General features: G+C 59.9%; 1 protein-coding gene across 9 annotated transcripts in view; it reads left to right on the top strand.

Annotated features, from left to right (window-relative positions):
- Positions 1 to 9,855: 9,855 nt before the first annotated feature.
- TNRC18 (trinucleotide repeat containing 18) overlaps positions 9,856 to 17,910 on the top strand; it is an 84,474-nt gene continuing 76,419 nt past the window's right edge. For 6 of the 9 annotated variants that reach the window (XM_067705418.1, XM_067705417.1, XM_067705413.1 and 3 more), the window contains exon 1: positions 10,951 to 12,555. In XM_067705418.1, coding sequence (XP_067561519.1) covers positions 12,369 to 12,555 — 187 coding nt within the window. In that variant the 5' untranslated portion in view covers positions 10,951 to 12,368. Of the gene's footprint in view, positions 10,221 to 10,514; positions 10,832 to 10,950; positions 12,556 to 17,910 lie in introns of those variants that run through there. The other 3 variants (XM_067705409.1, XM_067705411.1, XM_067705414.1) reach the window with 3 other exon arrangements.

Below are 17,910 nucleotides of genomic sequence, written 5' to 3'. Positions count from 1 at the left end.
AGTTCCCTCCTGTTTCCTCCCGTGGTCATTCAGTCACCACCCCCCAGCAAGGACAGCCCGGCCAGGGACGGACAGAACTGAGTTCAAACCCCAGCTTGGAAGGGGCAACATTGTGTCTCCTTTTCTGACCTTGCTTTGGAAGTCACAGTGTCACTTCACGTGTCTGGTTAGAGACACAAGGTTCTACCTCCACTGGGAGGAATGTCAAGGTCACAGATTAGAAGGGACACATTGTGTGGCCATCCTCATAGATACAATGTGTCATGACAGCCACTCCCACTCGGGGAGCCAGGCCCCATGCCCCACAGTGTGGCATTTAATCATCTGGAACTGGAATTGTGACCAGTGTGGGCAGGGTGTTGAGAGAGACAGAGAGACAACAAGAGAGAAGGAGGAGAAAGAGGAGGCGGGGGAATGGAAGGTGGAGGAGCGATTGGAGAAGCTGCAGAGTTTGTGGCCAGTACAATCACCCTGGTGAAATTCTGCCTTTCGGGCAAGGCTGTGTGATAAATTTCATTCATCAGTCATTCCTCAGGTCTGATTAGATCTTGCCCTTAGAGAAGAGTGTGACGGGTAGACAGCTCATCTGCAGTCTGTTTTCTGTCCAGCATTACCATCTCTCCCCATAGACTCCTGGGGCATTGCCTCTTTCTTGCTGCAGATGTGAGGTTGGCCATATCCTACCACATAGAGAAAATGGATGTTTGTAGGAGAGAATGGGTCCAATGGAGAGGGAATTATAATTGAGAGGGAGGGGGCAGTGTGTGTCCTTGATCCATCCATACCTGAAGGTGTTATACTTCTGGGCTTCCTAGTTGTGGGACCCACTGAAAACATATCTTTCTTGCTTTAGGTTGAGGCCCTGCATGGTCTGGCTCTTCCCCCTGCTCCTGGGCCTTCTCCTTGGCAGTGCTCACCACCCTTAAGAGTTCTTTGTTAACCAACTGTCCCTCTCACTGGACTGTAAGCTCCACGAAGACAGGACTCTGGTTCACTGTGTTTACCAGTTTATCGTCAGGGCCTAGCACAGAGCCTGACCAGTGAGTATTTGTTAAACATAAGTGGATAAATATAAGGAACGATAAATGCTCTGGCAGTGAAAGTCCTCTGTGCAGTGATCCTTTCTTCCCTGTGATGGCCTCACACTGAGGTGGTCAACTCAGGAAATTTAAGCGGCCTGGGCTGCTGAGTCACCGCATGGAGTTCAGCTGCCCTGGAGGGTTGCCCAGGCTCAGAGCAGATGATGTGTCAGGGAGAATACATTTTATGTGTTGCGATAAGCCACTGAGATGGGGATTTTTGTCACTGCAGCATAACCTAGCGCATTCTGACTGATGCACCAGCTGCCCACGAACAACAGCAGACCTAGCCCCCTGGGGACTGCCGTCTGGGGTATGACCAGTCATCCCCTCTGGATGCTGTCCCACTTCTGCTCATCTGCGTTTCCTGCCTGACTCTTGTGGGCACTTAAATCTGGGATGGTATGGGAATTCCCTGGCGGTCCAGTGGCTAGGACTCTGTGCTTTCACTGCCGAGGGCGTGGGTTCGATCCCTGGTTGGGGAACCAAGGTCCTGCGAGCCATGTGGCTCAACCAAAAAAAAAAAAAATAAATAAATTAGGATGGTGTGTTAGTTTGCTAAGGCGGGTGCAACAAAAGGTCACAGACTGGGCGGCTTAAACAACAGAAATGTATTCGCTCTCAGCTCTGAAGGTTGGAGACCCAAGATCAAGGTGTGGGCAGTGCTGATTTCTTCTGAGGGCTGTGAGGGAGGATGTGCTCCAGGCCTCTGCCTCTGTCTGCCTCCTGTTTTTATAAGGACACACGTCATATTGGATTGGGGCCCACCGTATTCCAATATGACCTCATCGCAACTACAGTTGCAGCGACCCTATTTCCAAATAGCATTACACTTTGAGGTATTGGGGGTCAGGACTTGAACATCTGAATTTTGGGGGGTATTCAACACACAACAGATGGCCTCCCAGAGGAAGGTCCAGGGGAGCTGGGCCAGGTGAGCCGGGCTGGACAGGGGAGAGTGGGGAAGAACCCACGTATTTCCAGCAGAAGGAACCATGTAAGCAGGACTTTCTGGCAGGGTGGTTCTAGAAGGTTCTTAAGAGACTCCCTGTGGGCACAGAAAGTATGCGAGTGCGTGTGTGCGTGTATAGTGGGGGGCCCACCTCCCGCTCCTTTCCAGGGTGGAGACAGCCGGAGACATGCAGAGAAAGTGGAGGGGCGCGGGAAGGGGGGCCTGTCGGGTTTGATCTTTTTGGGTTTGTTTTTGACTTTCTGCTGACTCTGGAAATGGACTGACATGGGGGTGGGGGTGAGGGAGAGAGACAGGAAGGCAAGGGAAGCTTTCAAAGCTGCAGCCATGGGAAATATTTTTATTTTCTGTTTGAAAGAAAATGCCAAAGAAGGATTAAAAAAAAAAAAAAAGGAGGGAGGTGGGTGAAGAGATTAGCGCTCTCGTGCGAGCGTGCGTGCGTGCATGCGTGTGTGTGTGTATGTGTGTGTGTCTGTCTGTATGTGTGAGAGAGAGAGATCCTGGGAGACTGTGGGGATGGGAGACTCCTGGGAGACCTCGGAAGAAGGGTTAGGCCCTGCTGCCCCTTCGCTGGAGATGCCAGCACGGGCCACAGAGCACTGGCGGGGAGCACGGGAGGTGCAGAGCTGGGCCAAAACCTGGCTGGCTTGCTTGTTGCCACCCAGGCTCGGTGACTTTGGGAAGTCCCCCCACTTCTGTTGCTCACACGGACCCTTTTGACGAGTGTGTCTCTAACAGGGGCACAGATGTGTGGGACACAACACATATGCAAGGAGCAGACACCCAGAGGAATGCCCAGAGACTGGGGTGTGTGTGTCAGAAACCGGGAGACCCAGAGCGGGAGGGGAGATGGGATTCTCCGGGTGCGTGCTGAGCCCAGAACTGGGAGCCCCGGCCCCCTGAACTCCCGACCGCAGCCCCCTCCCAGCTGGGAGTGTGGGCCAGGCTCCCTGGGTCAGCCTGACCTCGCCCTGCCCTTACTGGGCCCAGGCCAAATGGGCTCCCATTAACCTCTGACCTCTGTTGCCTCCCCCCCAGGCGAGGGCAGGAGAGAGGCCCCAGGAGAAGATGGAGAGGATGGACGGGGTAGGACAGGAAAGGGAACGGCAGGCTGGGGGCTCCCAGGGATGCAGGGGCTCCACATTCGTGTCCCCAGCGCCCTGCCTGGCTTAGCTGAGGAAGCCCGCCATGTCTTAGCTGTGTGGGCCTGTTGCTTCTCTTCCTGAACCTCTGGTTTCTGGCCTGTTAAATGGGCGTGACAATACCCATGTCAGAGGGCTGTCCAAGCCTGCGCGAAGCAGGGGTTTGCATCGGAAGGAATTTTCCGACCGAAAGAGAGGAAGCCGGAGGGTTCTGCTGTGGAAGGATTTGCCGGGGCCACGTGGGTCAGGCCGGTGGGAAGGGATGGAGGCGCCTGTGGGGGCCAGGCTGGCGGAGGAATTTGCTGCAGAACTCTCAGCGCGCACAGGCCTGCCACGCAGGGGTTCAGAGGCCCAAACAAAGCTGCGAACCAGCGGCAGGAGACGGGGACCTCGAGGAGGGGACCGGGGAGCCCCCTCCTCCCCCCCAGGTACAGTGACGCCCCCCCGCCCCCCGGCAGGCACACCCCTCCCCAAACACACGTGCTGCCGGGCCCTCCATTAGTCACCCTGGTGCTGACATACATAAATCCCATTAGTCACACCGCACAGACTGGCTGGGAACACACCCAGGCACACCCGGACAAAGAAGGCCCCCAAAGAGGCCTTTTCTGTCCCTCATGTCTCTTTCCCAGCGCCTAGAACAGGGCGGGGACCCTGGGCGCTCAGTGAACACGCAGTCGGCGTTCCCCAGAGCGACCATCTCCCACGGTAACATCCCCACAAGCCGGCACTGCCGCCCCGTCCCCTCCGGGCACACCAGTACCACCTAAACCCCCACGAATGCCCTTGGCCAGTGCCTCTTCCGCTTCTCTCTGGAGGGGGCACGGCTGGCATGGTGTCCCTCTCCCCACGCCTGTCCTCTTGACGGGTCTAGCAGGAAATCCATTCCCCAAGGTCAGCAGAGCTCCTCAGCAGGCGGCCCAGTGCTGATTTATTGGTGGTTTATTTGGAGAAACACAATCGCTCTTGGATTCTGGGGGAAGAAAATGCTCACGGTGGACTTTAACCTTGGGCTGAAACCGCAGAGCTTTGTTTTCGGAGGCGCTTCCTGGGGCGCCGCGGGGCTGGGGCCCAGGGGGGAGGCGCGGCTGGAATGTGGCTCAGCCGCCTCTCCACTCCCAGGCGGCGTTTCCGCCGCGAGGCGAGTGCTCAAATTCTCCTGGGCTCGGCCAGAGGGCCTCGGTCCCTCCTCATGTGCTTTTAGAAATTCTAGGAAGGAGCTCCCCGGGTGAGTGTTTCCCAGCAAGGTTTCCAAACCCTCCGCCTACGGCATCTGCCACGTGCCAGTTTGCCGTCGTGTCACTGGCACAGTGAGGCTCTCGGGAGGCACCCAGAAGGGGTGAATGCCTCCCCCTTGCGCGGTTGTCCCCACCCGAAGTCCCGAGCAAGAGGTGGTGGTTCGGAGGTGGCCGTCCCCATCAATAGAGCAAACCGCCTGATGCAGGTCGCCAGCACGAAGGCCTGTTCCCCGCCCCTCTGGTAAAGAGACAAAGTTGGTGACATTAAGCGTTATTGTTGCAAATACACCCTGTGTGGATCTGCACCCCTGTATCCCCCCACGCCCCTCCCCCCACCCGGAGTAGAAAGACTGCCGCGCCTACCAGGCTGCTACCAGCGCCGGACCAATCCCTGCTCTCCCGGTGGTTTGCCTATTTGCGCCAAAGCGGGTGGCCGACCAGGGTGCCGAACTGGGGCCAGACGGGGAAAAGCCGGAGGTGTCCCCGGCAAGGAGGAGAAGGTGGGCTGGTACCGGGTGGGGAGCCAGATGAGCCCCTACCTACAGGCACGGCGCCTGCAGACACCCTGCTTGGTCCTCCGTGCACACACAAAAAAGTCCCCCTCTCCGCATGGTGCGCCCTCAGAGGGCTCCAAGGGCATAACAATGGCCCAGGATTAAAGCACGGTCTGCAGAGAGGGGTGGCAGGCTGAGTTCTGAGAAGCCACTGTGACCCTGATGTCGCCCCTCGATGGCACAGGTAGAGCCAGAGTTGGGCTCAGGTGGGTAGTCGCGCGCCCATCCCAGCCTCACGTAGCCTTCCTAGGAGTAAGCACCCCGTCCGGGCGCCCCTACCCTAGGCAGCGATGCGGTGAGGCCCAGGCCACCTCAGGGTCCGGTGACCGCGGGGATGGAAGATGGTGGCACGGAGTGGACAGGACCGCTCCCTCTCTCTGGTGAAAGGGGAAGCTTCTGGCTGGATTCCCTGCGCAGTCTCGGGGCCCCCAGGCCCTGACCTGGAGAGCGGGGCATCTGGTGCGGTAGGGACGCGGGGTCGACGACCGGGAGTACCCGTGCGTGCAGCGGGAAGGAGGGCCCTGCGCCGAGATTTATGGCCGCAGCCAGCCCCTTGCGCACGGAGAGTGTCTCGCTTAGAGCCAAACAGTAGAGTGGAAGACCCGACCCGGCCGGGGAAGAGGCCAGGGTCGGAGGCGGAGCCGAGAGCCGCCGGGATCTGCCGGGGCCGGGCCTCGCACTTCGGTCCAGGCTCTGCCCGCCGTGCCCCCTGGTCCCTGCGGCTTTCGTGGCTCTGGCGCCGCGTCCTGGGTCTTTCTGGCGGGTCGGGACGCATCTCGGCTGCGCTGGCCGAACCTCGGCTCGGCGCTGAGTCGTGACTGGGCCCGTCCCAGCAAGGGGATGGCGAGCCTGGCTTTCCCGGGCGGGGCCTCTCCGGGTTTTAGCGGCACCCGGGCCAGGAGCTCCCTGGTTGTCGGACCTGGAACCTGGAAACTGGCGCTTAAAAGACAGCGTCACGGCTTCCCGAGCGGGCAGCCGAGGCCGGCGAATGCCCTGGGCTCCCTTCACCGAGAGGCTGGTGGAGGCGCGGGGATTTCGGTCCCCACCGCGAAGGGCCGTTCGGGGCGACGGGTGGAGGTGGCTCGGGTGTCCTCGCCTAGGAAAGGATGCGGGTTTCTTTTCTGGGGAAGGGGGTGGGGGAGAACGCGTCCAAGCGGTCGGCCACACCAGGATTCCGGGGAGCGCCGTGTTCGGCCCTGAATAGGACAGGATTGACCGAGGCGCTGGGGACCGAGCCCGCGAGTGACAAAGGCGTAGTCAGGGAGAGCTGAATCCAAGGTTGGCCTGTCCTTGGGTTTTAAAACAAAGCGAAATAATTTTGTCAGTCAGGCCGCGTCCACGGAGCTGGAGGCCTAGGAATATACAAAAGGCCTCGTTTCTGGCGGCCCAGGATGGCCGCGGACAAAAGCGCTGGCTTGGGCGGGTTCTTTGGGAACTGAGGTTTGGGGTTGCAAGGAGGTTCCCCCCTTCAGCCGATTTTCCACCCAGCTAGTACAAAACACACACACACACACACACACACACACTCTCTGCGTCAACACACTCTTTTTGGCTCCGGATCTTGCCGAGTAAACACAAATACGTGGGGGGAGGGAGTGGAAGATGGCGGCGGGACCCGGGAGGACTGCGGGCTGCGCGTCGTTATCCGCTCCGCGCAGGGCGCCCCGGCCTGGTTTTTACGTTTCTGTGGCCGCCAAAGCGGGGAGGGTGTTTCTTTCCCCAGACCCTGAAGCCCAGCCAGGGGTGTCCCCGATGCCCTCTACGAATGGCGAGGGTCTTGGAAGAAGCCTGGGCTGCGCCCACCACTCGGCTTGGGATCCGTCCCCCGCCCTAAAGATGGCTCCCGGCCGCTGCTTGCCCAGTGACTGCGGGCACCCGGGCAGCGGGGCGCGGGCCGGGAGGGGGCAAAGATCGGGACGCGCGTAGGTCGTCCGAGGCGGGTGGCTCCTCGGAGTAGCCGGCTCGCGCCCCCACCCGAGCTGCAGCTCGAAGAACCGGCACTGCCGGGCAGGGTCTGTCCGGGGAGCCCCGCTGCGCGGCTGGGAACCGGGAGCCGCCGCCGCCACCTACGCGTTCCCAGGCCCTGCACCCGGGCGAGCTCTGGCGGGAGGGCCGCGCAGCGGCTCGCGCGGGTGCGGGTATGTGCAGGGAGGGGAGCGCAAGGGGGCTGCAGCCCACAAAGACCCGGGGTATGGGTGGGGGAGGGGGCCTCGCCTGCCCCGAACCTCGGCCCTAATGAAATGCAGGCTTGCTTCGCCACTCCATCCAGGCGCACACTTGGAAAATGCAAACGCCATTGGCAAATCCAGGGCAAACAGGCAGAATTTTTATTAGCAACTAAATGATTTATGGCACACATACCCCGCCGTCAAAATTACGGCGTCTTGAGCATCCAGGAGTGAAAACATTAAACATTTATAAAAATAGGCTTTTGGTTTTTTCCACCCTTCAAGTCCTTTGTATTCCCCACCCCAACTCTCTCAACATACATATTTTTTTCTTGAGCTCTATTAAAACAAAGAAAAACATTCCAGATCCCGGGACAGGGGATAATGGAATGGAGGTTCAGTGTCTGGGGTCTGAATACTGAGCGATGGGGGCTCGGGAGTGGGAGGGCTTACTAGGAACCCACAGAGGCCTCTGGATAAGACTGGAGGACACTCTGCGCCCACCCGGGGTGCGACCCCACGCACGGCCCCTTCCCCAGTCTTGGCTTTCAGCAGCCTCGTGCAGCTCAACTGCATTTACTTTATTTTCTGCCGTCACCCCCCTCCCCCAAGGCACATAGACACAATACCTCCTTTCTCTAACCCCCCTCTCCTCTCCGTCTTTGCTCTGGCCGTCCCGGGGCTGCAACGGGAGCCTCCCGCCGCCCCGGCCGCTACTGAGACCTGCGTGCCCTGCTCCGCCGCTTGTTCCCCTCGGCTCCGGCTATTTTCGTGGCTTTCTTTCCTTCTCACTCCTCCCTCCCCCCCACCCCCGCCCCGCAGAGCTCCAGCTTCCAAAAGAGGGCAGCCTAGAAACCAGCGCAGGAGGCTCCAGGAAGGGCAACTTGAAACTGCCCTCAAGAGGCTGAACTTTTTTCCTCAAATTTATACTGGAATTAAATTAGACACCCCCAGTTCGCTCTCCAAGCCTACCCCCCTTCTTTTTCTAAAAGTGGCGAAAAGAAAATAGAACGAATGGGCGCTAACTAGCTCATTTTTCCCCCCTCCAGAAAAGTTGCCTTAAAAATGGATTGAAAAAAAAAAAAAAAGAATAAACGATGCGAAAACGCTGAGTCCGCAGCGCAGGGCGAAAGAGCGGGCTTCTCTAGTTTTAATTAAAATCTAATCACCGCGGTTGCTCTCTGAGGCAGGATCGCCAAGGATTTCTGCCCCTCCAAGCTTCCTTTTGAGGGTACGTAATGCCTAGCCGGGCACGGGTCCCTGCGGGGCTGCGGAGGGAGCGGGCCCCTAGGGCTGCCCCTCCGACCGCATCCGCACTCCTCGTGCCCGCAGCCAAGTAGGTTGCCGCGGGCAGCTCCCGGCTACTCAACCCAGAAAGGATTTTGCTGAAAGGGCAAAATAAAAGTACAAAGTCTGGGGGATTGGGGCTCCCCTCCCCCTCCGGCTGCCGCGGCCAGCCAAGCACTTTTTGGGCTTGGCTGCTGCTTCCTCTGAGCTCAACAGATTTTTTTTTCCCCCGGTCTCGCCCTCCCTGGAGGGGGCACGGCGGATGGAAGGCGAGAGAGGCCCCCAGCCAAGAGGTTTTTAATATTACACTTTAATAGGTTTCAGAAGGCCCCGTGGAGAAATGCTAATAGGCTGAAATGTCAGAATCGAGAGGGAGTCAGTTCGCGCTCAGCCGATCTAATCCTTTTTTCTGCTCTGATTTTTTTTTTGTGGGGGGAGAAAGGGAGGGGAGCGCCCACGCAAAGAGAGCCTTTGGGGAGGGGCGCGGTGCAAAGCGCCGCAGCCCGGGCCGGGGCCGAGCGGGGGGCGCGCCCTGGCCCGCGTTTCTATAGGAACCCCTTTTAGGAGATTAGAGACTCACCCGCTGCCCGCCGCCGCGGCCTCTCCAAAATATTAATCAGTAACCATCTGACACCGCGTTTCAGGGAGGAACCCGCAGACCGGGGCAAGGAAAACCGCCTTCTCGCCTGCCCATCCCACCCAACCGCGCAGTTCGGGGAGGGAATGAATCGCTGCTTTGTTTTAAAGTGGGGTGGGGGGAGGAGGGAAAAAGCAGCCCTTGTCCGTTTTGGCGTCTCCACCGCGCGTTGTAGAAGGCGCGCCCCAGGGGAGGTGGGGAGCCGGGGGCCCGGGCCCGGGGTGCAGCCCGCCGGGCCTCTGGCTCTTCCCGGCTCGCTCGGCTTGTCACCTCCTCCTGCGAGCAGGAAGCTGACAGGCGGCCCATTAAACTGCGCCTTGCAAAGCCCTGGATTGCGGCGACAACCATCTTCCTCTATTTTGATCACTCAGCCCAGACGCTGGGGGAGGGGGGAGGAAAAAGGAGGAGGAGGAAGGGGGGGGTCCGAGCTGGTGGAGGGGGAGGGCTGCCTAGAAACGGCCCGGAAAAATTCTCACCACCAGTTTTGATCATTCAGCCCCACCGAGGGGAGCCTAGAAACTGCTGGAGCCCCTAGGTCCGTAATTGGTTTTATAGGGATGGCTGAGGGCCAAGGTGTTTACATGCGCGTGATTGGCGGCGCGCGCGGCCAATGGGTGGCGGCCGGGGGCAGGCCTGGGGGGGAGGCGGGCACCCGGGAACAATGCGTGTTTCTTCGCCGTAGAGTGTTCCCCTCCCCCACCCTCCCCTTTCCCGCCCCCCCGCGGCTTTTTTTTTTTTTTTTTTTTTTTTTTTTTTTAGATCCAGCGAGAGGAACTTGAAAGGGGGGTTGTGTAATGTACCTTTTCCAATCCCGGGCTGTATATGGAGATTTGGGATTCTTTAAACCGGCGCTACCTGGATTTTATTAAAAAGCGGGGAGCTCGGCGGGAGGAAAGCTGGCTTTTCCGGGGGCTGCGGGAGCCCGGCCGCGGGAGGGCGGAGGAGTTGGCGCGCCGAGCGCTCGGCCCGGGGAGCGGTTTTCTACCAAAAAAAGGAAAGGCGGGCAAAAAGTGTGAGGCGGCTGCGGGTGGCGAAGGGGAGCAGCGGCCGCGGGATGGCGGGCAGCACGGGCGCCTAGCCGCGCCGGGAGCCGGGGCCGCCACCGGAGTCGCCGTCGCCTGGAGCCGGGAGCCCTGCCGCGCCAGGTACGCCGCTGGGCCACCCGCCTGCCCCTGGCCGGGCGCGATGGTCTCCAAACTTCTCCAGATGGCCCCCCACCCCGCCTCCCCCCTCGGGGTGCGCCGGGGATACCCTCAGCTCTCCAGCTCCCGAGGACAGACTCGGGGGACCAGGGCCGGCATGGTGGGGTGCCCCGGGAGGGGTGGGGGCAAGTCCCTGCGCCCCGGGCGCCCACCTGAGCCCCCAGCCCTGCTCTAGCCCGCCCAACCGGGCCGAGGGGCGTCGGTTCCCTTCTCGGTTCCCGGCAGGCGGTGGGGGAGCCAGGGACGCCTAGACGTTTTCGATTATAGGCTGTTTTTAATTAAAAGCCGGAATTCAGCCATTTTAACTGCATTTAAGAGGGGAAGAAAAGTAGAGAGAACGCAGCAGAGCCCGCAGATGACCGAGCCAGCTTCTCTACCAGAGCAAGGGTGTTCCGGGGGGCTTCACCCCGACTTCCCCAAAGTGGGGCGCTGGGGCATGATCCGAAGCGCTGGCTTTTAAAAGAAAGCTACACAAAGAATTTTTTTTTTTAAATCACGGAAAGCTCATCGCCTGACATGTATCTTCGGATGTGGCGATCTTAGATTTTTCTAAAGTAAACGCGGATCTGGTAACCAGAGCCTGATGGGAGGCAGCGAGGGAGGGAGGGGGTGTTTGTAACCAAAACCGGGTTAAAATAAGCATCCTTAGCAAAGTTGGGGAGGGAGGCTGGAGGACGCCGGGGGGTTGCGGCTGAGAGGGTCTGCAGCTCCGGGGCCTGGCCGCCGGTCGCGGGGAGCAGGGCGGGCACCCGGGAGCCGGTGGCTTTGGCTTGACCGGTGGCTCTAGGAGCGCCCGGGCCTCTTGGAATCAGGAATCCGAGCTGCTGAGGGCAGACGGAGAGCGAGGGCAGGGTTGGCTCCCAGACCGCCTCCCGCCCCCACGGGAATCGGCAAATCTTTAAAATAAACAGCTTTATACTGGAACTACAGGGGGATTTGCCCAACGCTGGGGGAGGCGCCCCTCGGTCGGCCCGCGACGCGAAGGTTTTCTTTGTAGGTTATTTTTGGGGTTGGGGGCAAGCTAGGGTAGGAGCGAGACCCTTGAGTCTCTCCCTTCCCCTCTGACGCCCCCCAAATTCCCCGCGCCAGGCCACGTCCTCGGGCCGCAGGATTCCCAGGCCAGGGCGCTGGAAAATGAAACCAAAGCTTGTTTTGAAGGATTCTTTCCAGTCCTCGGGAGAGAATGCCACGTCTCGGCTCTTCGGACTTAGGCTCTGCGACTCACAGTGGCCCGAGGGGGGTGGCACGAGGGGGCGATGAGTCTCTTTAAAAATAATAAACCCGCTTAGCACCCTCTTTCATGAAAAAACTACTAATTCCGAGGCTCGGGGCGAGCTCAGGGGAACCAAACTCAGAAAAGGGAGACAAGGGCTCCCAAAGGTTAAGTATTAAACTTTCCAGATAAGATAGTTACATAGTGTTTAGGGAGACATTTCGAACTGCTCATGGAAAGGTTTCACTGTTTGAAACCCCGGAGCATGTGACGCCCAGGAATCCAACACACTTCGGAGGTTTGTATTGACGCGCTCGGGGCGCGGCCGAGGGGCCTTCCCCAGTTTCGGGAGCACCCGTGAGCTGCCGAGGCAGAGTCTGGGGCTGGGGCGTAGCGCGCCACCGGCCACCTTTTGAGCCGTTGCCCGTGAGCCCGATGCCGCCGAAGGAAGGAGCATGGAATTTAACTTTTTATGGAAAAGGGGCTACTCCCGATTTCATTTCTGGCCACCACATCGGCAGCCCCCGACCCCGAACGGCATAGACGACTTTCTGAACTTGTTTCTTTTTTCCCCTCCTTTTTCTTTTTCCCCCTTCTGTTTCTTCCGCGGCCCGTCTCCTCTCCCCGCCAAGACGCCTTGTGCGCCGCCTCGCGCAGCTCCGCCTGGCCGCCCGGAGGGGCTCCACCACCGGCCGTCTGTGCGCCTCGGGCCGCAGGCCCGCCGCCGAGCGCAAGACCCGCTGGCCGCCGCCGCCATGCACGCCGCGGAGCCCCCGCCGCCCGAGGACTCTGGGACTACGTCGAGGCCGAACTTTTAGGTCCCACTGAACTAGGCCCGCGGGCCGGGTGGGGGGCTGGCCGCGGCACTCCCGCGGAGGATGGATGGCCGAGACTTCGGGCCCCCGCGGTCTGTGCACGGCCCCCCGCCGCCGCTGCTGTCCGGCCTGGCCATGGACAGTCACCGCGTGGGCGCCGCCACGGCCGGACGCTTGCCCGCTTCAGGCTTGCCCGGCGCGCTGCCGCCCGGGAAGTACATGGCCGGCCTCAACCTCCACCCGCACCCGGGTAAGTGCCTTGCGCGATGCCCGCCCCCAGTAGTCTCCTCGGGATCCTGGGAGGGAGGCCCGGGGAAAGTGCTAGGTCCGTTCCCCCCCCACCCCCGGCGTTCGCAACGGGGGTTCGGCCCCTCCTTCTCCCTCGGCCGGTCCACTGGGTGCCCATGGGTTGCCGGCAGGCTCAGTTCCCGGGCCGGGGAGACCCCTGGGCCCGGGGCAGAGGCCAGTCTGGAGGCTCCGGTGGAGAGGGGCGCGCGACTCAGCTGCCTTCCCCGGCGCTTCGGGCCCTCCCAAGGCGCTCGAGTCTGCCGAAACCGGAGCCACCAGGGGCTATTCCAAACCCCGGGCTCCTGCAACTCGAGCCTGGGCTGGAGTTTTCAAAATCTGGGCGAGAAAAGAACAGACCAACTCCATACCCTTTGAGACATCTGCTCCCAGAGCCGGAATAGTTTTCGTGGCAAATGTTTTTTCAGGCGCCCTGGGCCTGGGTTCGTTCCTTAGCTTCTTAACTCTCGTGCGGGGTCTCCAGCCAGCCCCGGCGCCTGAGGGTGCGGACGGACGAAGACCCCAGCCCTGGGAACGCGGCCTCCGGGGGGCGGGCGGCCGGCGGCCCTTGGGAGACCCCTCATCCCACCCCCCACACACACCCCCGGGAAGGAGGGCAGCAACCCCGGCCCCGGGGACCCCTTGTTTTCCTGCGGGAAGGCAGGGATGCAGATCCTGGGCAGTCGCCAGCCCGAAGCTAGGGGAAGGAAGTGGCGCAGGAGCGGATCCGCGGGGCACGATCGGCGGAGGGAACACCATGGGTCTGACATGGAAGCGCGGGAGGAGGTGTCCGAGAAGGCCCGGCGGCTTCTGCCGTTTCCCGAGAGGGGCTGCCCAGGCTCGGTGGGGGCCACACTGGAGAGGGAGAAGATTGCCCCACGCGGGCCTCGGCCGCTCCAGTCCGGCGGGGTGGGAAGGGAGACGCGGGGACCTCCAGACTTGCCTTCGGCCGCCGCAGAAAACCCGGTTCCTCCTCCCCCGGCGGCCTCCAGCTTTGTGCCTGGCGTCCCACGCTTCAACTTAAAAAAAAAATCCACCTCGGGCTTGCCTGGTGGCGCAGTGGTTGGGAGTCCGCCTGCCGATGCAGGGGACACGGGTTCGTGCCACGGTACGGGAAGATCCCACATGCCGCGGAGAGGCTGGGCCCGTGAGCCGTGGCCGCTGAACCTGCGCGTCCGGAGGCTGTGCTCCGCAACGGGAGAGGCCACAACAGTGAGAGGCCCGCGTACCGCAAAAAAAAAAAAAAAAAAATCCACCTCTCCCACAACAAAGCGTAGTCTGGGATTCCTGTGATTTCTCGGGGAGCTCCCGACGCTCCCTTGGCCTTGGGGTCTTGGAGGGGACAGCTCTGGGCCGCAGCAGCCGCCTTGGCCCTGCCGCACCGACCCAGCGCGCTCGGCAGCACTCGCTGTTTTTGCCCCTCTCTTTGATTTTTTTCTTGGAACTTTTCAGGAACCAGAGTCCCAGGGCTCGGCGGGACAAAGGGCCTTTGTGAGGCGCCAGGCGGGGGAGGGGCACGCACGGGGTCGGGGGGGGGCCGGCAGCGCGAAGATCCCCGCCTGCCCGGGGGGGGGGGCTCGAGGACCGGGTCGTGGCCTTGGGGTGCGCGTGTCCCCCAGGATTTCTGCCCGGCCGGCCACGCCGAGGGCTAGGGTTTTCTCCCAAGTGGTGCGCTTCCGGTGAGGGAGGGGTGCCGGAGACCCTAGAGGAAGGGCTGGGGGGCGGCCCTGGGGTACAAAGGGCCTGTCGGGCTGTTCCCTTTTGCGCGCGCCCAGAGGCCGCGGTCATTTTTGTGTTTGCGCCCTTAAGGTCGCTTGGCCCGGCCCGGAGAGGTGGCAGGGTTCTGTGGCCTAGAAGTGAGACCCCAGTCACTCTGGCTGGCAGGGCCTTCACTCGCCTTCCGAGAGTCTGCGAGAGGGCGCCGCGGACTCCCGGTGTCCAATCTGGCTGGGGCCTGGCGGCGGCGAAGTGTTCTAATGAGAAGCAGCCGGGGAAACAGCCACCGCTCAAGGGGGCCAGGGCCGCGCCGAGCCCAAGCGCAGCAGCCAGGCCCCCTAATGCCCATTAGGTGGATGGGGAGGCTGAGGCACGGGGGGGGGGGGGAAGGGACTCGGGGGAGGGGCAGGCAGGACGAGGAAGCAGCGGGAGGTGGCCGCAGAGGCCTGTGCCTGCACTTTGTGAGTTAGGACCTGCCTGAGTTCTGCGTGCTTGGCGGCTGAGGTCATGGAGGAAAGAGCAGCCGGGCGCGGGAAGCGCCGCCACTCAGGCCGGTGCTCGCTCACCCAGCAGGGAAGGGTGGGGGGTTGACGCTGCCTCTTGCTCCCCGCCGGTCGAGTGGCCGCACTGAGACCTAGGGACCCCCAGACCCTGGGCCAACGCCCAGACCAAGCCTGGTGCTCATCGCATTAGCCAGGCGGTGGGGAACTGCTCCCCGTTCACTGCTTGGGGCGGGGCAGGCTTACAAATTTCTCAACCCAGCACCCGTCCCCGCCTTTCTTGCGGGGTGCAGGTGCTAAATTTTCCGCTTCCAAGGCGCATCACCTTCTTGGCTGTCAGCTCCCTAAGTCACGCCAACGTTATCAGCCGCATCTTTGTTTATGCTTGTACTGGGAAGCCTGGAGAAGCTGAGCTATTTGCCTCAGGTCACACAGCTGGAGAGGCCGAGTTACCTCTGGACTCCAGCGTGGGCGGGAACTCCGGGTGAATCCAGCTTTCCAAGGCAGAGGGAGCTGCCCCCAGGAGGGCTCACAGCTGGAAGGGACCCTGGCTGTGGGGGGGTGGCTGGGACCCTATTCAAGCAGGTATTGACAGGGGGGTTGGGAGACAGCTTTCTGCATCGTGGATCCGGGTGCAGAGGGATGGTTCCTTCCTCTGCAGAAGAGGAGGTGAAATCAGGAATAAATGGGGTTTGGGATAGAGGGTCCCGGTTACCTTTCCAGTGATCTTGAGTATCGATAGGTGTGTGAGCCCTAAAATATTCACAGCAGTCGGTGAAATGGGCAAGTAAGTGACAAACGCCTGGTCGACCTGCTCCTCTGTTCTGGGGTTGGGAGGCCTGGACTCAGTTGCCCTCACCATTGCAATTAAAGAGCTGTTAGCAGGATTTTGTGCTTGGATGTTTATTCTCCCTGACCCCACACCCTGGGCTGGCCCCTGGAGGATATGTGAATGGGGGGTGGGAACCCAGGGTCAGAATGGGGAGGCCCTGCACTTTGGACCGGCCAGTGGACAATAGCGGGCCGTGGGCCTTCTCCAGGGTCTGATCAGCTCTATCTCTGGAATCCAGTCAGCCTCCTGAGATTGATTTAAGAAGATTAATCAGCGGGACTGGCTGGTGGAGGGATGCGATCCTCAAGGGAGATTTGCTGGGCGCATCCTTGTCAGGGCAGAGGCATAGGGGAGGCCTGGGGAACGTTCTAGAATCTGGAAGGGCCTCCACAGCCCCCTGGCTCTCTGAGCCTCCTGGTTCTTTAGCTCTCAGCCTCAGCACTGTCTTCTTTCCTCACTTGTTCATTTACTCAGCAAAGGATTTCCAAGTGCTTCCTGTGTGCCAGGCACTGCTCTGGCCCTGGGAATCGGCGGCGACCAAACACAGAAAAATCTTTGCCGTCATTGGAGCTCCCATCTTAGTGTGTGGGGGCCAGGCAGTAAACATAAGTCAGCGAAGGAAGTCATTTTAAAGAGAGAGATAGGCTGTGAAGGAAAGAAAATACCGAGGGACTTTTTTGGCCGGAGTGGTGAGGGGCTGTGAGCCCTGAGAATGGCCGGAGCTGGGGGGAGGGGGAGGGGGAGGGGAGGGGGGAGGGGGAGGGGGGAGTGTGGGACCCTGTAAGTCCCTGAAGGCCAGTAATGAGGTCTTGGAATTTCAAACTCTGAGGAATGAGAAGGCAGGGTTTTAAATGGAGGGAGTGACTCAAATTGAGGGACATTTTACAGAACTAGTCTGGACTCTTAAAAAATGTCAGTGGCATGCAAGACGAAGGCTGAGAACTGTTCCTGGTTGAAGGAGATGAAAAAACTGACAGCAAAAAGGCCATATATAGCCCTCGATTGGATCTCGGATCAGGGGAGAAATTGCTCTAAAGAACATCACTGTGGCAATTGACAGAATTGGAATATGGACTGTAGGTTCGCCCATAGCATCAAGTGAATATCAGGTTTCACGAAGTTGATCACGGTAATGTGATTATGTAAGAGAACGTCCTTGCTCTTGCGAAGTAAGAACACTGAAACGTTTAGGGGCAGGGGACTTGATGAATGCAAGTACTCTCAGGAATGGCTCAGGAAAAGAAAAAAAACAATATCTAAAATTTTTAGACGTGGGAGACAACGATAAATCAACTGATTTCCAATAAATCGGCTTCTCACCCTGTCACACGTAGGGTGAGAAAGCAGTTCACAACTGCCGAACCTGGGGAAGGTCATATGGCAGTTGGACTATTTGCTAGTTGGACTGTTTCAGACTTTGAGTTTGAAATGATTTCCAAATGGGCATTTAACAAAATTAATCTGGATTGCTGGAGATCGGTAGACGGGAGGGAAGAGGGAACTTGTCCGTGGTGAGGAGGTTGTGGTGAGGAGGTTGTCGGGGAGGTGATAGTGACCAGGGAGGGAGGCTGGAGGTGGCCAGGGTTTCGTGTCTTGTGGAGGTGGGGCTGCCGAGATCGATGTGGAGGGGCAGATGAGGAGGACAGCAAATGGATTTTTGGTCAGTGCTACTTCTGGAGGAATGGGGAGGAACAGGTTTGAGGAGAAGCTGGTGATCTATCGAGCGTTCTTGATCTGGATGTGGCCAGGTCGGGGTGATCTTGGCTCCTGGCGTGGACCAGTCTGCAGTCTGATCTCACGTAACTGCCACCTGGTCCCTTAGAGCCCTGTCTTTGGTCACGTGGGGTCCTGTCTTTCACCCAGAATCTACCCCCATCATGAACCTCACCTGTCCTTTACTTCCCAGCCCAGCTTTTGAAGGCACCTGTGGGAGCTGCTGCTCAGGACAGGTCTTGGGCCTCCCCAGGGGCAGTGGGGACCCCTGGCCAGTGGCCAGTCTTGGCCCTCAGGGCTAGGGTCCTTGCCACGCCAGCTGCCCGTAGAGGCCTGGCATCTGACTTTGGAGGAAATCAAGGCCATTTGATCGGAATCACGAAAACAAACCATCTTTGCATGCCGTGAAGGCATTCACCATCTGCATCCCAGGTTCTTTTATGAGCTAATGAAAGTGATGGACCCTCAGCCCAGAATAAAAAACCTGCTTCACACACTCTCAGTAATAATTTTGCATGTTCTGGGCCTTATGCACCGGCTTAGGTTCATCTTGCAATCT

This window comes from Pseudorca crassidens, chromosome 15 (assembly GCF_039906515.1).
Source record: "Pseudorca crassidens isolate mPseCra1 chromosome 15, mPseCra1.hap1, whole genome shotgun sequence".
Classification (NCBI taxonomy): Eukaryota; Metazoa; Chordata; class Mammalia; order Artiodactyla; family Delphinidae; genus Pseudorca; species Pseudorca crassidens.
Note: the sequence above shows the minus strand (reverse complement) of the source record. Positions and strands in the feature narration are given on the sequence as shown.